At 39.6% G+C, this 23,803-nt stretch overlaps 1 protein-coding gene across 1 annotated transcript in view; it reads right to left on the bottom strand.

Annotated features, from left to right (window-relative positions):
• Positions 1 to 23,803, bottom strand: part of LOC124254527 (girdin-like) — a 97,862-nt gene that overhangs the window by 61,224 nt on the left and 12,835 nt on the right. Inside the window, 1 exon segment of the mRNA XM_046688342.1 lies at positions 20,062 to 20,170. Within this exon segment, the coding sequence (XP_046544298.1) occupies positions 20,062 to 20,170 (109 nt within the window).

The following is a 23,803-nucleotide window of genomic DNA, read 5'->3' as shown; positions in this document are numbered from 1 at the left end:
TCAAAGACCTTATGTAACAAAACACTAAAGTTTGTAATTCAAACTGAGGATTAAGCTCAGTAAATCCAACCATTAACACACACATTCCCATGATTATCTACTGAAGGACTTTCCAAGTCTAATGGGGCTTTCACATATCCATGCACAAGGTGAATACTCGTGTGGCATAAAGACAGTGTGTTGAGTTTACCTATTAGCTATACCATCAAAGCCCATGTAAGAGGCTTGACCACAATGTCGTGTTGGAAGTATGTGGACAACAGCTTAGAAATACCTCTGATCCCATAACTGAAACCATTTCTGGCCTCTGCTGACCAGAAGATTAGCAGTCAGGAAAGTTCACACATTACAGATATTCCATTTAAGTTTCATTAAACACTAGACACCAAACCCAAGTTGAGGCTTGCAGGAATATCTGTAATTACCAATCACCAGACCAGTATTGCGCTGCTGGCAATCTTAGAAGAGCTCTTTGAAAAGAACAAACCAATTTCCCCCTCAGTTTCTCAGCATGGCTTGAAGTTCAATCCTGGATACATCCCTGACACTAAAGTCTGACAGAGTTGTACAGTAACCTTTAGCATAGCTGTTATGCTGCATCCAGGAAATAATGACCACACAAACCCGTGATTGGTATAGAACAGCTCATTGTGGATGATCTGATCCACATTGATTACCCCCTGAGCAACAGACTATGATACATGGATCAATACACTCAAAATATGGATACAGATAGAAACATGGATACAACAGGGAAATGATGAAATGGCCAGACAAACCAGTGATTAATACACAACAGACTCATGACACATGGATACAACAGTGAACTTTACAAACCAGTGATTAATAGCTGTAACATGCTCATGCATGGATACAACAGGAAATGATGAAATCTGGGCCAGACAAAGTGATTAATAGACCAGTGATTAATGAGCCTGAGCAAACCAGACTCATGACATATGGATACAACAGAAAATGATGAAATCTGGGCCAGACAAACCAGTGATTAATAGCCTGAGCTGAGCAACAGACTCATGACATAGGGATGGATACAACAAACCAGTGATTGGAGCAGCAAACCTGATGGGCCTTGGGCCAGGTTTGAACACACTGACTTACTTATCTCCATTCTGAAACCTAATACCAAGCAAATGGGAATATTTGCCATTACATCACATTTTAACTAAAAGCTTAAAAGCTAAGAATTGCAACCATGAATTTGGCTGATGTCCTTGGGTGTGTTCGAGAGACAGAGGCAAACTTTCAAGTCAACAAGAAAACATCGGAGTGTCTCCATCCTTCAGAACTCTAGAGACAGTTGTGTGTCCTCTGATTGATTTAGTGACTTGATCAACGCTTGTTGAGTGGCTGGGATATCAGCAAACGTGAGAAGCTCCATGACGAGGTGAGGCCATATTTGCAGTGTTATTAGCTGTGACACAGGCACATTATGTCACACTGTGTGTGACTGTGTCTAAGGTACATCCCTGGCGACAACATACATATCTGTACCTGGCTCACCCAGGCAGGAAACAGGGCCTTTAATTGTTATCCAGTAAGTGATGTAAAGAAACTCTACATTGCTTCCACCAGACATTCAATAGTTACACTATGGATGATGTACAGAAACCCATCTGCTTTCCCCAGACATTCAATAGTTACACTGATCAAAAGATCACAACCAAGTCTGCAAGCATTTGACTGTCTAAAGGATAGGGCTTGGGGAACAACATATTCTTTTAATTTCTGGACATGGTGGATATCCTAAACTTTTCCAACATAGTAATGAAAACAAATCTTTGGAAGCATAGACTGAATAAATACCCTGTCTCCAATACTATTAAATGTGGGTTTGTTATCAACTTATATTTTTGTGGAAATCTATAGACACTTTTGTTGTTTGATATCATTCAAGAATTAGCAAGAGTATATTTTTGCTTGACTAACCTCAATAAAACCTAAGGTCCTGAAAAAACCCAGACACCTGACAATCTTCAGTGGAGTAAAACCTACCCGAGTATGACATGCACCCCAAGATATACCTTCAATGAGTCATCCTTACAAGGCCTGTAAGCAACAACCACCTATATCACCCCTGCCCTACTGTAGCCTTGGCCCCATTCCAGGAAACCATTTTAACACAATGACAGTCATAAGTTATGTTAAAGCAGGGGAAATGCAACTGCTGAAATTTATTTGTAGAACAGGGAACAGGGAATGGGGAACAGGGAACGGGGAGCAGGGAACAGGGAAAATGGGAAAAATGGGAATGGGGAACGGAGAGCAAGGAACGGGAAGCAGGGAACAGGGAATAGGGAACGGGGAGCAGGGAATGGAGCAGTGAATGGGGAGCAGGGAACAGAGAACGGTGAGCAAGGAAGGGGGAACGGTCACTGGTCATTGCTGCCAGGCTAACTTGTACCAATATGGAGACTGCTGGTTTTGAAGTTCTGTTCATGCCAATTTGATGTTATAAATTAGTATCAGTTGAATGGTTCCTGAGTGCAGCCTTGAGCCAGAGTGATTCCCTGGATCACTGAAGCAAGCAGAACAAAGATAAACAGTGACTCGGAGGCCCTGTGGAGGCCCAATGTAGACAATGTCTTCTGGACTGCTGGTTGTAGACAGGGACACTTAGAGCAGCAGTAGCTTGTGCCTTCAGACTTTTGGATGGAGTGTGTGATGCAGTTTCAGATTTTTATGTGGATGCTTGTGGATTAAACAAATCTTAAAATTTTGTACTCTTTGAAATTACACACAATTTACAAACATAAATTTTCAGAATTAGATTCAATAATGTCGAACTTGGCCACATTTTTCATCCAGGATTTTAAACTAAATTACATCATTAGTCAAGATAAACCACTATAATCACCTGCTCTCAAACCAGGGACATGCTCAGCATGACGCTGAAAACCTTCCACAGCTTTATGGGTGACAAGTCTTTAATAAATGCCCCAACTCAGCTCTAATGCAAGAACCAATGACTGCTATGGCCTCTCCAACACAAGACTCTGTATTGACAGCAGACAGCAAGGACAATGATGGACCGCGGCTTGTCCAACACCAACGAATGAAACATTCAGAGTCGCTAAGTGGCAGGACGTGCTGATGCAGAGAAGTAACTCTATGTCATTATCGCAGCCGATTGTAAGGGTCGTGACCTGCTGATTTCACTCCAGAGACGTGGGTGTGATGCGAGGGGGAGTTAGACGGACATTGTTGAGTGTGCCTATACAAACTGCATGTTAAATAGAAGACTTTTCAGCACCTGGACAAAAGATGAGCTAGTTACAAATTGGCGAGTTTCTGACTCGAATATGTATGAGTTAAAGCCTGTACCTGTGAAGCCTTCCCAAGTACATGTGACACTGATGGCCTGTTCAAAATCAAATCCAAGGGCCATATTCTTATAGGGGTCAATAAGCAGGACACCCTCAAATATGTATCATTGATTAAACATGAACATATTTAAAGTGGATATGTATCAAACACTAACAATCCCCGAACCAAAAAATAACAATTTAACTACACAAACTACTCAAAGATAATTATCGATCAATGACCATTTGTCGAACATTATCAATCAGCTTTGGCCCCCTTCCAAATATTTATTCACCAGGAATTTACACTTCATTAAAAGGTGTGAACACCCTGACCATCTTCACCATGCAGGGCAGCCTGTGTTGAGGCAGGTGTGCTGGTGAGATGCTGTGTTTGGACTGTCCAGGTGGGGTCCTCCCACACAAGTGTATAGGGTCAAGCTCCATACTCTGTGGTCAGTCTCTGTTTGCTGACCTGGGGGTTAGGTGTGTCCAAACATCACCACTCACTCTGCAGATAACTCTTAACATGTTTCATATTCTGTGTTTTCTTCTGCATACAAAGGATCCTATATCTGTGATTACTCTATTATCCGTTTTCTTTTAAGTAGGGTTTGATGACTTGTGAACACTAACTACAGCTGAAGGGGTCATTGTCAGCACAGGTACTACAGATACGTACCCCAGGTACGTTTCTGTATATAGATATGTACCCTAAACAAAGTCAAAATACAGAAACGTAGCCGGTACCCTAAAAGGCGGATGAGTCCATATTCCGCAATCCGAAACCAAAACCGCATGTAGTTGTTCCCGTTCAACTGATTGCGATTGGTATTCATATGCATCGCAAAATATCCGTTACTGTGTATTCTCATTAATTACATAACGCAATCACATGTATCTAATACAACAGTATGACAGTTCCGATCAAGAATACGACACAATGGGAATGGAATCATCCTAGGCTACGTTTCTGTATTCTCATTATGGCCAGGGTACATATCTGTATATAGAAACGTATCTGGGGTACATATCTGTAGTACCCGTGCCGACAACGACCCCTTCAGCCTAACTACAGCCATGCAAGAGGGTCACTATCAGAGGAAAGCCTAAACTGATGGATGTTGTGGACATTGCTGCTTATAATTGAATTGAAGGTTCAAAACCATATAAACTCTATGGATTAGTGGAAAAAGTGTAATTAAGTCTACCCAGAAAGTCTGCCTTTCTAAACACCAGAATGGGCTTCACACATTGTACCCATGTGGGGAATTGAATCCGGGCCTTCGGCGGGACGAGAGGACACTTTAACCATTAGGCTACCCCACCACCCCAATACTGACAGAAGGCAAAATGAAAAACTGAAACATGATAACTTCATCAGTCTTGTCCAACTTAAACCTACATGAGGAAATCAAAATTCTTACTGGAAATTACCTTCCTTGAGAGGCATTTAGGAAGTTGGGGAGTACAACACTTTATGGATAACAAGTTCTCTTATATCTTTGCCATGTTTGGATACAGATTCTTTTACCGTCAGAATGACAGAATTGATTAAGTAATAGACGCAATAAGCTCTGTCATGCTAATTAAGTCTCAACAGTCTGCTTCATGTTACATGTATGTAACGATCCTCCTGCTCCACTAAAACCTGAAATACGTCTCACGCCTTGTTTATTACCACAACAAGAATTACCCAGTAGATAAAACAAGATGGCATTGATCCTGTGTTGTCCTCGGTTACTTATTTCAGCTACCCTGAACAGCTGACACTTGTGCTTTGTAAGGAAATTAATTTCAAATGCCGGCTTGGTAGGATTCAATGCAACAACAAAGGAATTCGCAAGACGTATGAAGGCCATTGGAATCTGATTATATCCATTGTACTTATATAACAAGATAAAAACACCTGTTTCCTTGGAACTGTTTGTGGAGTGATCATTATGCGAGTTTCCTGCAACACGGACATGACGTTGAATTACACACGTAATGATGCATACTTCATCCCCCATCAATACCAGCAGTCATAAACCATGCACTCAAGGTCAACATATGGAGGAATCAATAACAATGACTTAAAGAGTTCCAGCATGGCTCTTCACCACAGAGAGCATCAGCTAATCATTGATGCCACGCTTTCAAGTCCCAATGACTAAAGACATTCTTCAGAATCATTACAACCCAAATGATGGTAATCTGGGACGTTCCATAACGCTTTAGCGAGGGTGATCGTAACTGCAATATGTTAACATAGGCTTATGATCATCGTAGCACTAATATCTCTTTGTGGAACAGGATCAGAACTTTAACCCCTCATGCATTATCCTAACACAAAATCATACATAGTTTTATAGAAGGTTGTGATGTACCAGTATACATTCATAAAGATTTTGAGTACAACCATCCTCACTTTCCCCCCAGCATTTTGTCATTGAGTATCAAGAACACTGTTGTAGTAATGGCATCGACGGAATGTTTGTCATGCTGTGCTCTCAAAACAGCATTGAAGTAATGGGGTTCTTGTCGAAAACTGGAGATAATAAAAGCAAATCTTATCAAACACAACCTGAGGGTCCCCTCTCCTTCCATCACTGCTTTACAAATCACTTGCAAATCTTCATTGGGAAAACACTAAAATGATACCCATGGAACTGTTGCCAATGGCACCTTTGGTTCAGTTCAAGGTCATTTCAGGGCAAGTTTATTTTCTATAAAATTTTATGTCTGAAATATCAAAGGTTTCATTTGAGTTAACTATGTTGCTTCAGCTGAGCTAACCAGAAGCTCCTGTGTTTGATGTGACTGTTCAAATGCCCATGGTCAACACACGGGTATGCGATCATTAAATCTTTGAATATCTTATTTTTTTAATCACAATATTTGGACTCAGTTTGGTTACCTCCACAAGGCACTCGTTGAAAAACCCAACGAAGGAAAAAATAAAAGAAATATGTCCATTCCTTGTGTCAGCATCACATGAACAAAGATGAAATAAAATTTGGTTTTGGTCAAAGTTTGCTGGAGCAAGATGTCAATGTTTGGTATGCAGGCACCAAGGCAGCCATGTTTGTGTTGCTGAGAGATGACCTGTTCTGAAGGCGGTGGACACAGGGTATGAGCTGCTGCCATACTGGAACTAATCTTCATGTGTGTGGAAATTTGTATTCAACAGACAAAAGATACTTGAGTAATTTAACAGAAAACAATGGCATGACATATTTCATAGAAAATATAAATTAGGGTTTCCAGAAGCTTTTTCAGGGTCAGAAATAGGGTGAAAATGTGACTAGTCATTTGTGACAGTAGTCAGAAACTTTTTACGGAGTATGAGTTGACGAAGTCAGTACTTTTATCTTGGTTGTTACATTTCTTGTATTGGCATAGTGAACCTAAATAAAATATCCGGTAAGTGAAGAAATTCATCCTTGAAATTAACTGGTTTCAAAAGACAAATATAATTTTGTGTGCTTATTGAAATACTACTGATACTACAAAAAAGGGTTAAATAATAATAATAAATTAACTACATCTGTTTAGCCATTTTGCTTTCAAAACATATCTGACTGTTTTTCATACCCATTATGTACAGGTCACCATATATATACATACATGAGCCATCACTCTACCTCTAGACGCCAACATCCTTATGGACATGTAGGTGTGAAATGTCTCGGGTCAGCGCCATGTTAAAACAATCCTCCCCTGATCTGTTCCTGTTTGAGTAGGCGACAGTGGACAGCCAACATGACTTCACACATCCTGATGGTCACTGACAGTGTGGACATTACCCCATCACAAGATCAGGCCAGTGATGGACAATTCCAAAGACACTGCTCAATGCAGTCACTGCTCAAACAGCCCATCTATTGTTCCTTAAAAGTGCAGGGCGTGGGTTGCCTTGTTGCCTACAGCACTACCATTCACTATACTTTGCTGTCCTAGGATCTGCTTATCTCAGGATCGAATCCTAGACTGATTTGGTTTTACGCCGCTTTTAGCAATATTCCAGCAACATCACGGCGGGGGACACCAGAAATGGGCTTCACACATTGTACCCATTTGGGGATTCGAACCCGGGTCTTCGGCGTGACGAGCCAACGCTTTAACCATTAGGCTACCCCACCGCCCCTTTCGAATCCTAGAATTTACCCTGATAACAATCAGTGGTCTGTCGGTACAATCTGAGGATAATGGGTTTCTCCAAAGGATATATACTGAGAGAGACAAAAAAAGGAACACAGGAAAATTCAAGCGTTCCTTTTAATATTTTCCAGTTTTCATCACCAACTTTGAATAGGGCTGTGGGAAGAAATCTGAGAATATATAAAGGAACACTGCCATGAAGTGGTGTTCCCTTATTTGTTTACCTCAGTATATATAGTCTCATCAAATTCTGTTCCATCTTGTATGCTCAGCTAGTAATATTCTAATGTATATATATTAATCTGCAGAAATTTATGCTTTTACCAATGATGTTCGAGCAGGAAGATTCAAAAGTTTTAGAGACATGCATGACCTTTGTTTTAACTTTCCCCTACAAAGCTGTGATACAAATGTGGCATTAAATCAATCCCTCACTCAATAGTGAACAAGGAAAACTAAGTTATATGGATATCAACTTCTTCACTGCAATCAATACAACGTTTCAGTGCTGATACTAACATAGTTATCCAGCAAGTGGTGTTAGTGAGGTGAGGTGAGGTGAAATTGGGTTTAACGTCGTGCTGAAGAATATTTTGCTCATATGACGACGTGCATGCGTGTGTATGTGTATGTGCAGCTGCTTGTACTAGGCGAGACTGAAGCTGGTTTTATAGTGCTAGCCCATTGAGATACTATGCCGCAGTGAAGCATGAATACCCCACTCAGACACATTACACTGACTCCGAGCCGACCAGTCCTTGTTGTACCCATTACTGCAGAGCGCCAGGCAGGGACCAACAAGTACCATATTTTAACGTCTTTTGGTATGACGCGGTCGGGGATCGAACCCGCAACCTTCCGGACTCTCCGGGCGGACGCTCTAACCACTACACCACGGAGGGGTCACTAACAAAGTTATCCAGCAAGTGGTGTTAGTATCTACACCAAAATGTCGCATATATTGCAATAAAGAAGTTGACTATCCATAGAACTTAGTTTTCTTTCATCTTGACAACTTCTAAAATGCCTCTCAAATCTTTTAAAATTGAACAAGTTGGAAAGATCTAACTTCAGATATTGGAATTGTCCGCTTGTTGCCCGTTTACACACAATCAGTCACTGGTTCAGTGGGCAAGGCAGAAGAGAAACACAGGTTGACACAAGAGTTTGTCATGGTTTGGTAAACAGAGGTGAAACAGTGGTTTAACAGGCAGCTCAAACATCACACCAGAGTAACATCATTGCTCCAGGCTTTGCACTCACAATGGCCAATCACACTCAGCAAGGATCACGAGGGAAACGATCTAATGTAAATCCTCTTGTGGTAGGTATTCTTAGTTGTGACTTGAAACCACAGTGGTTACAACTATCAGCATGACATGGAATCGTTCTTTACATTCTAACAGTCAGTCAGTGAATACTACTGGTACTTAACACTGCAGTTATTTGCAGTGAACATTCTAACAGTAAAGAAGGGAGTGAATAGAGGATTCACATGTTTGGTGTAATATTCCAGGGTCATATACGTGGGGTTTAATGGTCTTCACACACTGGGGATTGAACCTGGGTCTTTGTTATGATGAGCCATTGCCTCAGTAGGCTACCCTGTTGGCTTAATGGAATCCCCACCCCCAACACAAGTACAGAGAGATATACTCATGTCTGGAGACTAACATTTAGTCCTAGAAATACTCGTCTTGCATAAAAACAGATCTCCAATATAGAAAATATAATCATATAGATTATAGGGCTAGAACAATGCTTATTTGCAGAGCTGAAGCAATCTAAAGTTGCCAAATCATTCAAGAAATTTGTTCCCATGCCTCAAGACAAACATGGCCCTTTTTTCAGAAGCTATCAGATCCATAATTACTGCACGTTTCAGTGGAATCATGAACTTGGATGCCAATCTCCTTTCACTTGCACCAGATCTCCACCATCATTTCCTGCAAGACCTCACTGAATGAGTCCACTAATGGTCTACACATGGTCTGGTCTGGATCAGGTCAGATGAGGTCAAGCTAGGAGTGACCATCATGTAAGCTGATACAATTCCAATACACCATGTTGTCAACACCTGTTAACACCCATGCTTTGCAAAGATACAAGGAGCAATACAACAGTGTTGAACCCAGCTGACAGTTAAACGTCCACGGTAGTTACAGATACAAGACTAACAGAAACAGAACAGTGTTCAACTGACAACTGTAAATACAGACTGCAGGTGAAATGTCTACCAGATGATCAGATTAATTTCAGGTTTACATCGGAACATCACAAACAGTTTTAGATACAAAGGGAGGTCTGTGTTCCTTGCGGCATTTAAATGTTTGATTTTAGAATAGAAAATGTTCTCTAATAACAATCACTAATGTTTACATTATAACTATGAAAAGAACATATGTATATATACAGTATACTACTGTATACAGCTCAGTAGATGAGACCCATGAAGATCCGGGTTATAATTGGTCTTCAGCAACCCATGCTGGTCTCAAAAGGCGACTAACAGGATCGGGGGGTCAGGCTCGCTGACTTGGTTGACACATGTCATCGTATCCAAATTGCGTAGATCGATGCTCATGCTGTTGATCACTGGACTGTCTGGTCCAGACTTGATCATTTACAGACCGCCACCATATAGCTGGAACAATGCTGAGTGCTGTTGAGCTGCACCATTTAGCAACCAACCAACCAACCATCTTTTTTTGCCCTGCACTGCCAAACCAATGATTAAAAGCATGAGCAACAATCAACGCCATTGTCAGGCAGAGAAGGAACATGTACTTAAAAAACATTCACTTGATTAGTTATAACACAATGTCACTTAAAAATTGTAAAATCGTAATAATCCAGGGAATACATCTTACACTAGATGAACTGACTCAGCAAACATAATCAAATAACCAAAATAAAATAATATGTTGGGTTGAACCCTAAAACATTGAACCCTATAGTAGGAACATGTGCCTTCATAAAAACTGTGTTTATTATCCCAGCAAAAGCCTGTTCTACACACTATTTCACCATTACAATCATAATGTATTTTCTCAGTAAATATTGGATAATGGAGATTGATTTACTCAGAGTATTTTTCTTCGCATGCCATTTAAGATTTCAAAAGATCAACATGGGAGCACCTGACTGTGTCAACAGTGGATTTCAATAGGTGATCGACACACTGACACGAACAAAACTTGCTCTTAACATAAACATACTGTAACACATGTATACGAGAGGTATGTTAACTGATATGTATTAAACATTACAAGGCCGAGCACGTTCCACTGGTAACATATGTGGAGTAGAACAGTCAATGTATCAATGATTAACATATTGAACTTCTCTACAACAATGGCCTTCCAGGGCTGTAAAATATGACCTGAGCAGTCATGCTGTAACCTGTATGATGGAATGTAAACCAGATCAATTCTGGATAGATTTTAAGAAGTCAATAATTTTCAGCCTGAAAATGTAATTAATCTGATCATTTTCTGTCTATCATGTCTGTACTTGTATATATTTGTGGTTTCAGTTTTGCTCCACATTTCATGTGTTGCACTAAATATTCAGATGCAAGAAAATCCTTACTTAACTCCCTTTCCTCTAAAATTAATAACTTTCTCAGACTTACTACCACTGAAAAATTGAACCTCCTTTTTAGAAATAATGATCCAAATAGTATAGAAATTATTTGCTACCACATGTATAACTTTAAACAAATATAGAAGATCTGATTGTCCTAGGCCATTATTATTATTATACACATTTGTATTATTATATGTTTTGTTGCTTATCATATATATGTGATTCATTATATATCTTGTTTATGTAGTTTATAGAATATTGTCACTGTTTCTGTATGGAACGTTTGCACAATAAATATTTGATATGATTGATTTGATTTGATTTGATTTGATTTGATTTTGATAAGAGTGAGTGAGTGAGTGAGTGAGTTGTGTTAAACGATGCATGCATTATCTGTAGGATTCAAGAATTAAGCAAACCCTGTAGATATTGTTAAGAAAGTTAACAACTGCATGTTTGCAACTAATGACAATATTTTTATCTTAGGGCAGGGACATGCTCTTACTTGGATTTTCATTTGAAGTTTGAAAATTATGTCATTTACAAGCATTTTTCCCACATTTGTGCATTTCGCAATGAGGGAGGTAAACAATTGCATTTGCATTTTAATAACTACCCCCCCAAAAACCCAAACCAAACCAAAAACAATAGAAAAAACACCTGTCCCAAGCCATTAGTATACGTCTCATAAGTTTCATGCTAATAAAGAAAAAATATTATTTTGGAACTTAATTTATCATTACCTTATCATACCACCCCTTTTGGGAAAGCTGTCATGAAATGCTTAAATTCTTGTTCACCTATCTCTATTGAAAACTATATCTTACTGGCAACCAGTAACAAACAAATACAAACTTCTATTACCATTTATCCATCTAATAACAATACCATGGGCACTTAACTTCCTATTTGTGGACAATGTTGAACAAGCAACTAATCCCCTCCTTGTCATTACCAGCCGATTGAACAGCCATGGAATCAAACCCAAGTTTCATGTTACATGCACTGTATTGAGATGATGGCCATAACCTTGATTAATGAGGGAAATGTTTTCACGAGCAGTTCTCGTGACAGCACCGTGTCACATCAAAGACCTGACTGTGACAGCATGTGACTGACTGACAGGTGATAGTCATCTTCCCAGTACACTGTCAGACATAATATATATACATCAGCCATCGTCTGGGATCTGAGTGGGTACATGTTATGGAAATCTTAACCTGTATCTGCATTCCTTGTCCAATATCATCAGATGATGAGAATCATGTTATATACCTCACTACACAAACAGATGACTATCTGGGTTATCGGCTACAACAAAGGCCTGGAGATACCAGTATCTCACCAAATCTACCACCAACAGGTCATAAAGAGGCCATGTTGTTATCAATAATGATCCTGTCATATAACATTGGAGAACTGACCTCTGACAAACTCATTCACAAAGAACAGAATAAAGGCTACACCATATTTTCCTCTATTTACAGGGGGTCAACAGTGACAAATGACCCCGACGAATCGGTCACAACAGGATAAGTCCAGCATGGCTGCAGATTAAAGCTGAGATAATCGCATAATCCTGAACACAACAACGGGCCAAATGAAGATTTCTGGACAAGTCCCGAACCATGGTACTTGAGTTTACCCTGGATATGCTGAGAATGGAAACCGATCCTCACCATAGCCCCACATGCCAGCACTACCTACCTGTAATCTAGCGACAATAACAGGGTATATTTAGCTGGTCAATAAATCCCTAAACTTAACAGTTTCTCGACAGGGGTTGTGGGGCACCCTGACTACCTGTGGGAACGCCTGTTTGGGATAAAGCCGTGGTCATTTGTATGTAGATTGTCTTTGAAAGCTGCAAGATCAGAGAAAAGCTGAAGCAAAGGTAGATCGTAATGTGACTTGCACCGGCAATCTGGGCTGCGACATTCTGGGGCTTTCACAGTTTGCCATCTTTTATTGTGTGAGTTTAGGGTTGAATATGTCTATTTCCACTGTTGCAAGACAAATTGATTGTTCAAACTGCCCCATGCCACACAAATCCCCAAATAAAATAGACATAAAAAACTTGGGGTATCTGTAGGAATACTTCATGATTTAGTCTTGAAACCATCATTTTCTGTGTTCAACAGTCTTTAGAGCTGGTATACATGTTTACGAGGGTATTACATTGATGCCTCATCAATGTTCAACATTTCAGTAATTTTTGCAGAGTGATGGAGTGAGTGAGTGAGTGGTTTGGTTTGTTTGTTGTTTAACACCACACTCAGCAATATTCCAGCTATATGGCTATTATATTGTCTGTAAATAATAGAGTGGACCTGACAATCCAGTGATCAACAGCATGAGCATTGATCTATGAAATTGGAATATGATAACATGTGTCAACCAAGTCAGTGAGCCCTACCACCTGATCCCGTCAGCTCTTATGACAAGCATGGGTTACAGAAGACCAATTCTAACCCGGATCTTCACAGCTGAGTGAGTGAGTGAGTGAGTGAGTGAGTGAGTGAGGGTTGGATAAATGAGTTAGAGAGTGTGAGGTCAATAATCAGGATGAATCAGGGATGAGACAACTGCGCCACAAGTGACCCCGATGATAAACTATCAGGCTGTTTTACTGTAGTGGACAGGATACAAAATAGACATCTCAGCACACAGCGTCTGGCAGATTCATGCAGGTCACAGGAATATATCAATCGACTCCAACATTATGATTATTATTTTGGGAAGGTGCTTCCTGTCGTGCTTCCTGCTGATTAAACGAGGCTGTTTAATGAACATGCCAATATGGAACCACATCCCAAACAACAGACCAGGCACACGAAGCCTGTCCAATGTGTGGAGCTGGGCTATTTACCATGAATAAATTTGCCAGTCAAATAAGAGTATTTCAAACAGTTCCAGGAATGCAATCAATTACAGATACAACAAGACATAGATGCTTGAAGGCAGTGTGTATATTGACATCCATTAGGGAGGGTTAACACTGACAACCTGGAACCACATAGCCTGAAAAGTCATATTGAACATCCCCTATCAAATCTTCCAAAGGGAAGTGTTCAAAATATGCTCCTCCCTGAAGGACAGAAGCAGGAAGATCTTGTGTCAGCAGGGATTTACCTTGAGTCCTGTATTTGAGGGTCCTTGGGACTCATGGTTATAATTTTCAGGGGTCTTGGACAACAAAATGGGGGTCCCAGACACTTAAATATTATTACTAATACTGTTATTGTATTGTGCATCATGATCAACACTTTAATTGTTACAGTAATGACATTGCAAATGATACCATAACTCAGCTAGTAGATAACTCAGTGATAACTTATTGATACTTGATTGGAATTTTTACAAAAGTATTTGGACTTTTTCTGCATCCTTGTGGATATGCTAATAACTTTCGTTGGGTCCATTGTCAATTTTTATGTGTTTAGGACGCAGGAATTTGTGTCCTGTAATACCCCATGTCAGGCTCGTAGTTTCAAATCTGTATGGGTCCTTATAACCTGCACTGACTTTATCATGTGTTGATCTTTATGTCACAAAAAGCTGTAGCTTATACACGAGGGCCTTAAGAGTTCAGTCAGGACATGCCGCATCTAAAGTGCGAGTCCTGGTGGCACCATGACAATGTTTTTCTTTGAAACACAAGAAAACAATCAGGCTACAGCCATACCATCGGTGTTCAAAAATCCGAGATAATGAACTCGGATCACAAGGATCCAGATCAAAGATTTATATGCATAGTTTGGGGCCAGAGAAACTAAATACATCAACCCTACAGGGTACTAAAGCGATCTTACCTCCACTAGTCCACCGTTAAATGGATTTCTGTCCAGTAGGCTAGAAACAACAGTCAATGCATCGAGGGTAAAATGTACTTGTAATGATGCTAAAATTTAAGTTCTGTCTGGTAGCTTCCTATTTTGGCTATGACTGTTGATGGTAATGAATTTTCCACCTAAGTAACAAACACATTCAGTTTGGATGCCAAACTTCTCCCTAACGTTTATAATTGTCATATCCAACCCCAAGATATCGTACATTTAGACACTATAGGTGATTATTCCCAATCTTCCTAGTGACACACCAGACTTCTCTTTAACTACTGCCTCTCTAGTCAGTGGTAACAACGTGTATTACAGATTGAGATTACTGCAATGCAATCGGTATTTTTAAAGAGCATGCTGAGGTAGAAAGCTGGTCGACCATGGAACTATATCATGGAATTTCGACAATGGTACACAAAATTCCCAAATCATTCTGATCATCAACTTAGACAAAAATTTCAACAATTATTCTTGAGTGAGTGAGTGAGTTTAGTTTTACGCCGCACTCAGCAATATTCCAGCTATATGGCGGCGGTCTGTAAATAATCAAGTCTGGACCAGACAATCCAGTGATCAACAGCATGAGCATTGATCTGCGCAATTGGGAACTGATGACGTGTCAACCAAGTCAGCGAAGCCTGACCACCTGATCCCGTTAGTCTAGAACTGTTTACAAAGTTTGAACTTCATCTGCCGTCTGCCCTGGTTTTCTGTTGTTTAAACCCAAAGATTAGGACGACCTTCTGCAAATATCGAGTCAGGATCTTCTAATCCAGTGGTTAAGAACATGAGCAACACGATGACATGCAATCAACCAAGCCACTGAGTCTGACCGTTTAACTGCCTCTCACGACATTCGCAGGTCGCTGGGAACCTGTACTTTTCCCAGAACCCGTAGGAGACAATGCAATTGGTAACATAAACACTGCAGTAAATGTCACTGTAATCTGTTGATGAATGTGAACACACAGTGATGTGATTACAGAAGTCGCGTACACCATCATCTGCTTATGTTACACATGGACCAGGACAACAACAGCCTTGTGTCAGACTGACTGGACTCGATCTAGATGAATTAGTTAGATTATCTGTTACTCTATAGGACAAGTACTCTGTCCTATCAAATCCAGCTTACATGTCAAGAAGATACACCCAGAATACTGAATGTAATAAACATGGACAACAGATGCTCAATTCAGTATCATGTATTAGATAAGAATGATAAATTATCAGATTTGTTGAGTCCATCAGTTCTCCAAGTCTACATTTATCAGGATGTATATACATATATGGATACTAAACTTGATAAATATGACTGTCCTAACGATTAATGCTTATCCAGGGATATAAAACCTGTCAAAATATCTAAGTTAATCAAACAATATGAAAAACATTCTTGATGCTGCCATTAATTAATTTGTTCTAAGAACTTCTGTTCCCATCTTCATGACTTACACAAAGTGTCCATATTATGGGATGGGCTATGTTGAGCTCACGGAAAAGTGCATATTTCGATAAAAACATTAAAATTGTTATAACCAGGCCATTTGGAATTAATAAGTCAATATATATTTTACAACCGTTTATGGAAAATCTGAACTTGAATTAAGAAGGGTCACAGTACTTGCCCCGGACACACCAGGGCTCTTATTCTCGAAACGTTCGTAGCCCTAAGAATTCTTAACTTTGATCATACCCAATGTGTTAAGAATGGGCTTAAGAAGTTCGTAGGGCTACGAACGCTTCGAGAATAGCTAGCCTGGTAACATGAACCACCATTACCCAATGATGAGCCATTTCTAAACCCTACAGTTACAACACTGTGCATATTTTGCAATGTAACTTCTTCAGCCTGCCTCCATTTTTAACAGTTTTATTTACTGATGAAATGCATGAACTCACTACGTGAACTATCATGAATAATTCACAAAAGCTCTTTGTCCCACTTATTGTAACTCAAGTAGTCAATTTAAGAGACATGTGACTCACATGGGCCAGCACATGAACAGGTGCAAATTAGAAATCACACAAACCTGAAGAAACATTTATTGTACAAGTACAATAATCTAGCACATAAAATAGGATTTGTCCATGTTCGTCCAAAATGAGTGACCATGATGTGTATTTGAGACAGCAGACGTTTATGCCCTTAATTGTCGGATACATTTCACCCCTGACTAGCTCCGATTGCTATACGACTCCCTGCCCAACACTCCCATAACACACAATCAATAACAGGATTAAAGCCCTGCACTGGTTCACCATTCATATTGGGCATTCAATATCCCCTTATTACTTGCTTGTCAAAGCTGACCCTCCATACAGGCCTCAAATCTTACCCGATCAGAGGTCAGGCTAGATGCAAAACATGCCAGTACATTTGGTAGGATGTTTACATGCAGCGTGAACAGGTTGTGGTTTACATTTGCTCTTGATGAGATTGTTGTGTTGGTTTTGACACCTGGTAGCATGCGCCTTCTACATTGTAGCATACTGTAGTCGTCTAGATTGTACTGAGTGCTAAGTGAGGTGAGGGGAAATTGGGTTTAACGTCGTGCTTGAGAATATTTCGCTCATATGACGATGAGTGTATGTGTATGCGGCTGCTTGTACTAGCCCAGTTTTTATAGTGCTAGCCCACTGAGATACCATGCCGCAGTGAAGCATGAATACCACACTCAGACACATTATACTGACTCCGAGCCGACCAGTCCTTGTTGTACCCATTAATGCCGAGCGCCAGGCAGGGACCAACAAGTACCTAAATAACGTCTATTTGTATGATAGGCAACAGACCAGGAACCTTCCGGTCTCCGGGCGGATGCTCTAACCACTACACCACGGAGGTGTCACAGACATGGAACATGGACAGATTGTAATACACTGTTCACATCTAGCCTGAACAGACCGCAAAACAATGTTCACATCTAGACTGAACAGACAGCAAAACAATGTTCACATCTAGCCTGAACAAACGGCAAAACAATGTTCACATCTAGTCTCAAGAAAACAATGTTCACATCTAGTCTCAAGAGACTGTAATACAAAGTCCACATCTAGCCTTAGTCTTGCTCCAAGGCTGTACTGAATGCTAAGTCCATGGATGTATAGTAATTCTATCATTTAAAGAGGCAAGTCTAGAAAAGCTGACAGTCTATGGATGCCAGTCTGTTATTCATATTTTATAGAAATTATCATGTAAACTTTGAATTATTACCTAAGAGACTTGTGCAAGTCTAATCTAGCCTCAACAGACTGCAATACAATGTTCCAATCTAGCCTCATCAGACTTTCATATAATGTTCACTTTATGAGAACATATCCTGTAAATATGCAGTCATAATAATCTGTTATTGGGTGTTGGTCACTCAATATGAAGTAACCCACACTCAAGTTACACAATCATCCATGCCAGCCTATGGTGGCCATGTTGGTTCACGTCTCAAGCCAACATGGGTGGCCAAGTGAAATGCCACCACAATTGGGCTTCAGATATCACACTTTTACGACACATGCTCGGCAACAGGGACATATTGATACAAAGTGTCCTGGACAGAGATTTTGGCATATTATGACCCCATAAAATGATAATGCTGGACAAGTGCCCAGTGTATGATTGCAGCACCTATCTGGGCTATCCACGCCACTGACTGACTGACATTCCAATCACCACTATCTGGTGGGAAAGGAAAACACTGACTTCACTGACAACCTTGGACTATCACAATACATCTCTTACATCAGGGTTCCAGTTGGCTAAATTCCTGTTGAAAACTACCATTCTTCATGCCAACAGGAACCTAAGTTATTACATCAAATGCATCGATATTTTCCTTGGCATGACAAAGACCTAGTTAAAAAATAACAGAAAAAACCCAACAAAAATGAAAAGCATCAAGAAAACAAGACCTGTAGTCTTTAATAATTTCTACTCTAGACTTTCTTCAAGAACTCAAAGATATGTTGCCTTTTTATCAAATTAAGTCAGTTTGACCCTTAAACTGACTGACTGAGTTTAGTTTTAAGCCGCTTTTAGCAATATTCCAGCAATATCACGGCGGGGAACACCAGAAATGGGCTTAATACATTGTGCCCATGTGAGGAATCGAACCCGGGTCTTCGGCGTGACGAGTCAACGCTTTAACCACTAGGCTACCCCACCGCCCCTTTGACCCTTAAACAAAAATAAAAATATTTTCATTAACTGTCTGTCCTTTCTTTCATTTATTTCCTTTTATAATGAATAACTTTCATATCGTGCCTGAAAACATTTATCACATACAATTTGACACTTTCATCATCCAATCAATTGATTTCCTTTTGTATTTCTTCAAGAGTGTGTAAACAATGAATTTCTTCATAATTAATTCATAAGTTTGTCATGAGTACAGGAATGTCATTGATTGCCATCAATTGTAATTATAAGATATTGGTAGCTATTCTTCCTTGTCCGGATCTGTCGGGTAAATAATACCACGCCAGGCATCAGTGATTCTTGCAATGCAAATTCCATGGTAACAACTAGAACATCTTTGGGTCCAATATCAACATCACCAGTTTCAGGTCGATGTCTCAGACAATGTACAGAACAGAGCAGGGGAAATATCACTGATTTGACAAAACTTAGGATGTGGGATAAAGGGAAAGAGGACACACATATAGGAGCAATGCTACACTTGCACTGTCAGACATTTTCAAGAAGTGCTGAGTTGGCAAATACTTATTGACTTTTCACGATGGCTTGCATTTCTAATTGGCAATTCCATCCATAGAAATATACAGGGTGCCTGGGTTGGAAATGGCAGTTTGTTCCAGAAAAGTCTCAGTATGTTTGCCTTAACATGGCTCACAACACTACTTTGACTAGGTTTTAGTGTTATGATAAGGATTATTATTAGGTGAACTTTCTAGATCAAATATAATTTTACGAGTCTGAGCTTCGAACAAGTGGCTGAAGTCACAGGCTAATAAATTTACATGTCTGCTAGTACAAAGCATATAAAAATACCAGCATTTTCAAAAATGAGGTGTTTCATAAAAATAGGATAAAGGTATGATTTTGATATGAAGCAAAGAGCATCCATGTCTCTTTGGAAGCAATGTTCTGTTTAATATAACCTGACCATGACATAACAAGAGACAAAACCTCCCCCAAAACAAGGACTCACCAGATAGTACGCTCGGATGTTCTTGATGAGCAAATCCCAGTTCAGCTGTCGGATAGAAGCGTCATCCTCCACTACCCTATGTAGATTCTGGTATGCAGGTCTGGGGTCACTGAAACACAAAATCATATCTCAAAATCGTATTTTATATGTTTGCTGTTTTGTCCAGCAATAATTAGCTTATATCACTTCGACCTCTACATAATGAAGTCGGGGCCAGACACATCAATGGTCGACTTCTTCGAGTTGTATTTGAAAAGTAGGTACCATTCGGTACAAGGATGTGCATCAAAACGTCGCACTCACAAAATGCTGTAATCCATAAAGTTTGTACATCAGTGGTTCATATTATAAGAAACATCCTCTACAATCAGGGAACCATCTGAGTCACGGTTTGGTCACCTCTTATAACCAACATTGGTCACATGCGACCTTTCTTATCCAGAATTCCTAAGTTGAGGCCATCAGGATAATAAATAATTCCATTACTATCATGGATGAAAGGGTATTATAATTTTATGCTTGTGATATGATACAACAATAACAATACATAAAATATGACACAGAACAGACTCGAACAAAAGCTTGAACAACTTCATTGGTCACTTTCTTGAAGGTGCCAAATGTATGAAACATCTTTCCTTATTGAGTGGTGTGTCAGTGTCATTCCAAATATACCCTGAAAAGCCCTGCATTTGTCTGTGGACCAGATACATATGCTGATAGATACAACATTCCTTAAATGGTATCATGGAAAGATGATGATTCAGTCATCGTAACCACTGATCTACGTCCACAACCAACACAAGCTACTGGTGACCTGCCCAGGAATTTGTCAAGTTATTGGGCTTTCATGAAGGAATGGCAATTCTTTGTACTTAAACACAGCAAATTGTATAAAGCAGCTCTTGACTCATCGAGGATGAAAGCATTAACATGTTTACTGTCAAAACTCCAGTGCTCACAACCTGGTGAAACACAAAGTCTTCACCATAAATATTAAAACTTTATTACATTATGTCAAGCTAAATTAAACCTGGATATTTACTACTGAAAGAAGGTAAAGAAAACCCCAATTTTTCACTGACTATTGTTACTACTGGCTTGTGGTTAATGCAACACAGCTATCAAGGAACGTGTGTTCTTCATCATCTTTGCAATGATATACCTCTATGCTCAAGTCATGAACCATCTTGATTGTGGTAATAACTGGTATCGGATAATGATAAGTATTACTGTTCACTATACTGTGTCACCACACCTGACGGAACCCATGAGTTTTCCGTAGTGAACGTCAACCCGACTTGAATCGGGCGAGTGTCTACATCTGTTCCGCTCCACATTGTACAATCACATCGTGACACACGCTTCAAGTACTTACACCCCGATTACTCACTCCTAAAGTTACAGAACTATAATTTACCTGGTTATCTGTGCCCCTATACGCGGCACACACGAGACAACCTATCAATGCAAGCTTAGTAACCATGTTTCTACCCGGTGCGTGTAACAGAACCTCGCAGCCTGAACAAATCGCCATTTACTTGAAATCCAATACCTACGTCAGAGTTGCTTTATCAATGTCCATTTTGTTTTCACACCAAGTGGGCACTAGATATGCAAATAAAGAATTTCAAAGACTATATTGTTTACTGTGTTTCCATGGTACCATCACACATACACACATTCAAAGGTTAGTAACTGACCAAACCTTGTGCAGTATTGTGTAAACATGAGTGTAGAGGGGCATGAGTTATAAGAGCATTTCAGTGACATATTATGGTTGGAGGGTGCTTGTAGCTTGGTCCATTGTGTTAGTGTGTCTATAATGTTTATATCTTCATTCACGGCTCCTTGTTAGGAACTTCACACAACACAATGGTAAATCAATTCCTACACTTCGGGCTGAATTGTTTTACTGCTGCTTGACAAACACTATCATAAATCTGCACTTGAGGGAAGTTATGCAGGAAATAACTGTGTAGATTGTATATGAGTGAGTGAGTGAGAAGGTGAGTGAGTGAGTGAGTGAGTGAGTGAGTGAGTGAGTTTTATACCAGTTGAAAAGTATTCCGGTAATACCAAGGTAGGTCAACTTAATGTGGTTACTGAGTAAGTTTCAATGAGTGAGTGATTGAGTGAGTTTAGTTTTACACTCATTTTAGCAATATTCCAGCAATATCACAGTAGGGGACACCAGAAATGGGCTTCACACATTGTACCCATGTGGCGAATCAAACTCGGGTCTTCTGCGTGACGAGCGAACGCTTTAACCACTATGCTACCCCACCGCCACTTCGGATGTTAATCACTTCTGTGAAACCAAAACTAAAACCAACTGATGAACTGGATTAAAAATGACACAGTTTCTACATTCACATCGAAAATCACATATCAGTTTTAAAATTTATGTTATTCTTTATCTTGGTGCTTATTGAAATACATGTTTACAGACATACAAAACCTGTTAGCTGCATTTGGAATGTGGCATGCTATGTTTATAATACTGTGTCACTGATGTCAGGAGGTCTCGCTGTGTACTAAAGCAATATGACTCTGCCACCAACCAGCATTAATTATAAACAAAGCAAGGTCACCATTTTCACACCCAATGGCCATAATGCCAACACCAGATTTATGGGTTAAAAACACATGCTACCTGCATCTGAACTTGCAGAGTGCTAAAAGAGATTTAACAATTCTCGAACATATTTCACATTTGATGGATTAATTTGTGCATACCCCTTTATTCCTGTCCTTCTAAACAGGAAAAGTTTGTCATTTGACAACGACAATTTAAACAGCCTTGGCCCTATTCCCTTAAGCTTTCTCAGCACTACGACAGCTATCTGTGTAGAAGTTCATGATGTAAGACAGGTGATAACACTGTAATGTCTATATTGAACAGGGTCTGCCTTAGTTGAAAGTAAGTATTGTCAGTGCTTTTATAGTCAATTCCAATCCTTCAGAAATTTGAGCCTAACAAATATACATACTACATATCACATGCGAAAACAGGACTCACAGGTCCCGAGAAACCACAACCATTCATTAACATGTTTCAAAACTTTAACAGTACACAACATTGATTCATCAGATTAAAACCGAAATTTAATCAACTGTTAATCCAAATGGTTTCAAGTAATGTTACATTCTACTCCTACTATCCTAAGAGAGAGAAAAGTAGTTCTGAGCATTATTTCCATTGAATATAGTTAGGTTTTCACCTTGACTTACAAAACTGTGGGTCAAAGTTCACAATTATTGATTGTAAAGGTTCCTGTAGGAAATATGACGTCCTGTCAAGTATGGTAATGGTGTACACTGATGCATAGAGCACCTTTACCGTAAGGTTTGATGAGTACTGAATTTAAGGGACACTTATACTTTTTGTCAACAATATGGGACAATGAATATTTTTGTGTCATTTACAAATTCCTGTGGACTAAATGCACATTTCTGAGTGGTGTAAAACCCTGATAAAGGCAGATGTATGCATTGCCTTTTAGGCCTAAAAAAGAAAATGTTGTGGTTCCGATTACCTGACCAACCCTTGAATTCTGGTGCAGATCCTATTTTTTAAAGCGGTATGAATAAAATGAGCTTTCAGAAACCACTGATTTCTTTCCCAGCACCGATGGTCATCGGTCATTTGGCTTGATTGAATAAATGTGTCATTAGTTTGTACTTTACTTCTCAAAAAAAATATGTAAAAATTAAATATCCGACCTACCTACACTAAATT

This window comes from Haliotis rubra, unplaced genomic scaffold, assembly GCF_003918875.1.
Source record: "Haliotis rubra isolate DU_JTF1 unplaced genomic scaffold, ASM391887v1 Scf574, whole genome shotgun sequence".
NCBI lineage: Eukaryota > Metazoa > Mollusca > Gastropoda > Lepetellida > Haliotidae > Haliotis > Haliotis rubra.
Note: the sequence above shows the minus strand (reverse complement) of the source record. Positions and strands in the feature narration are given on the sequence as shown.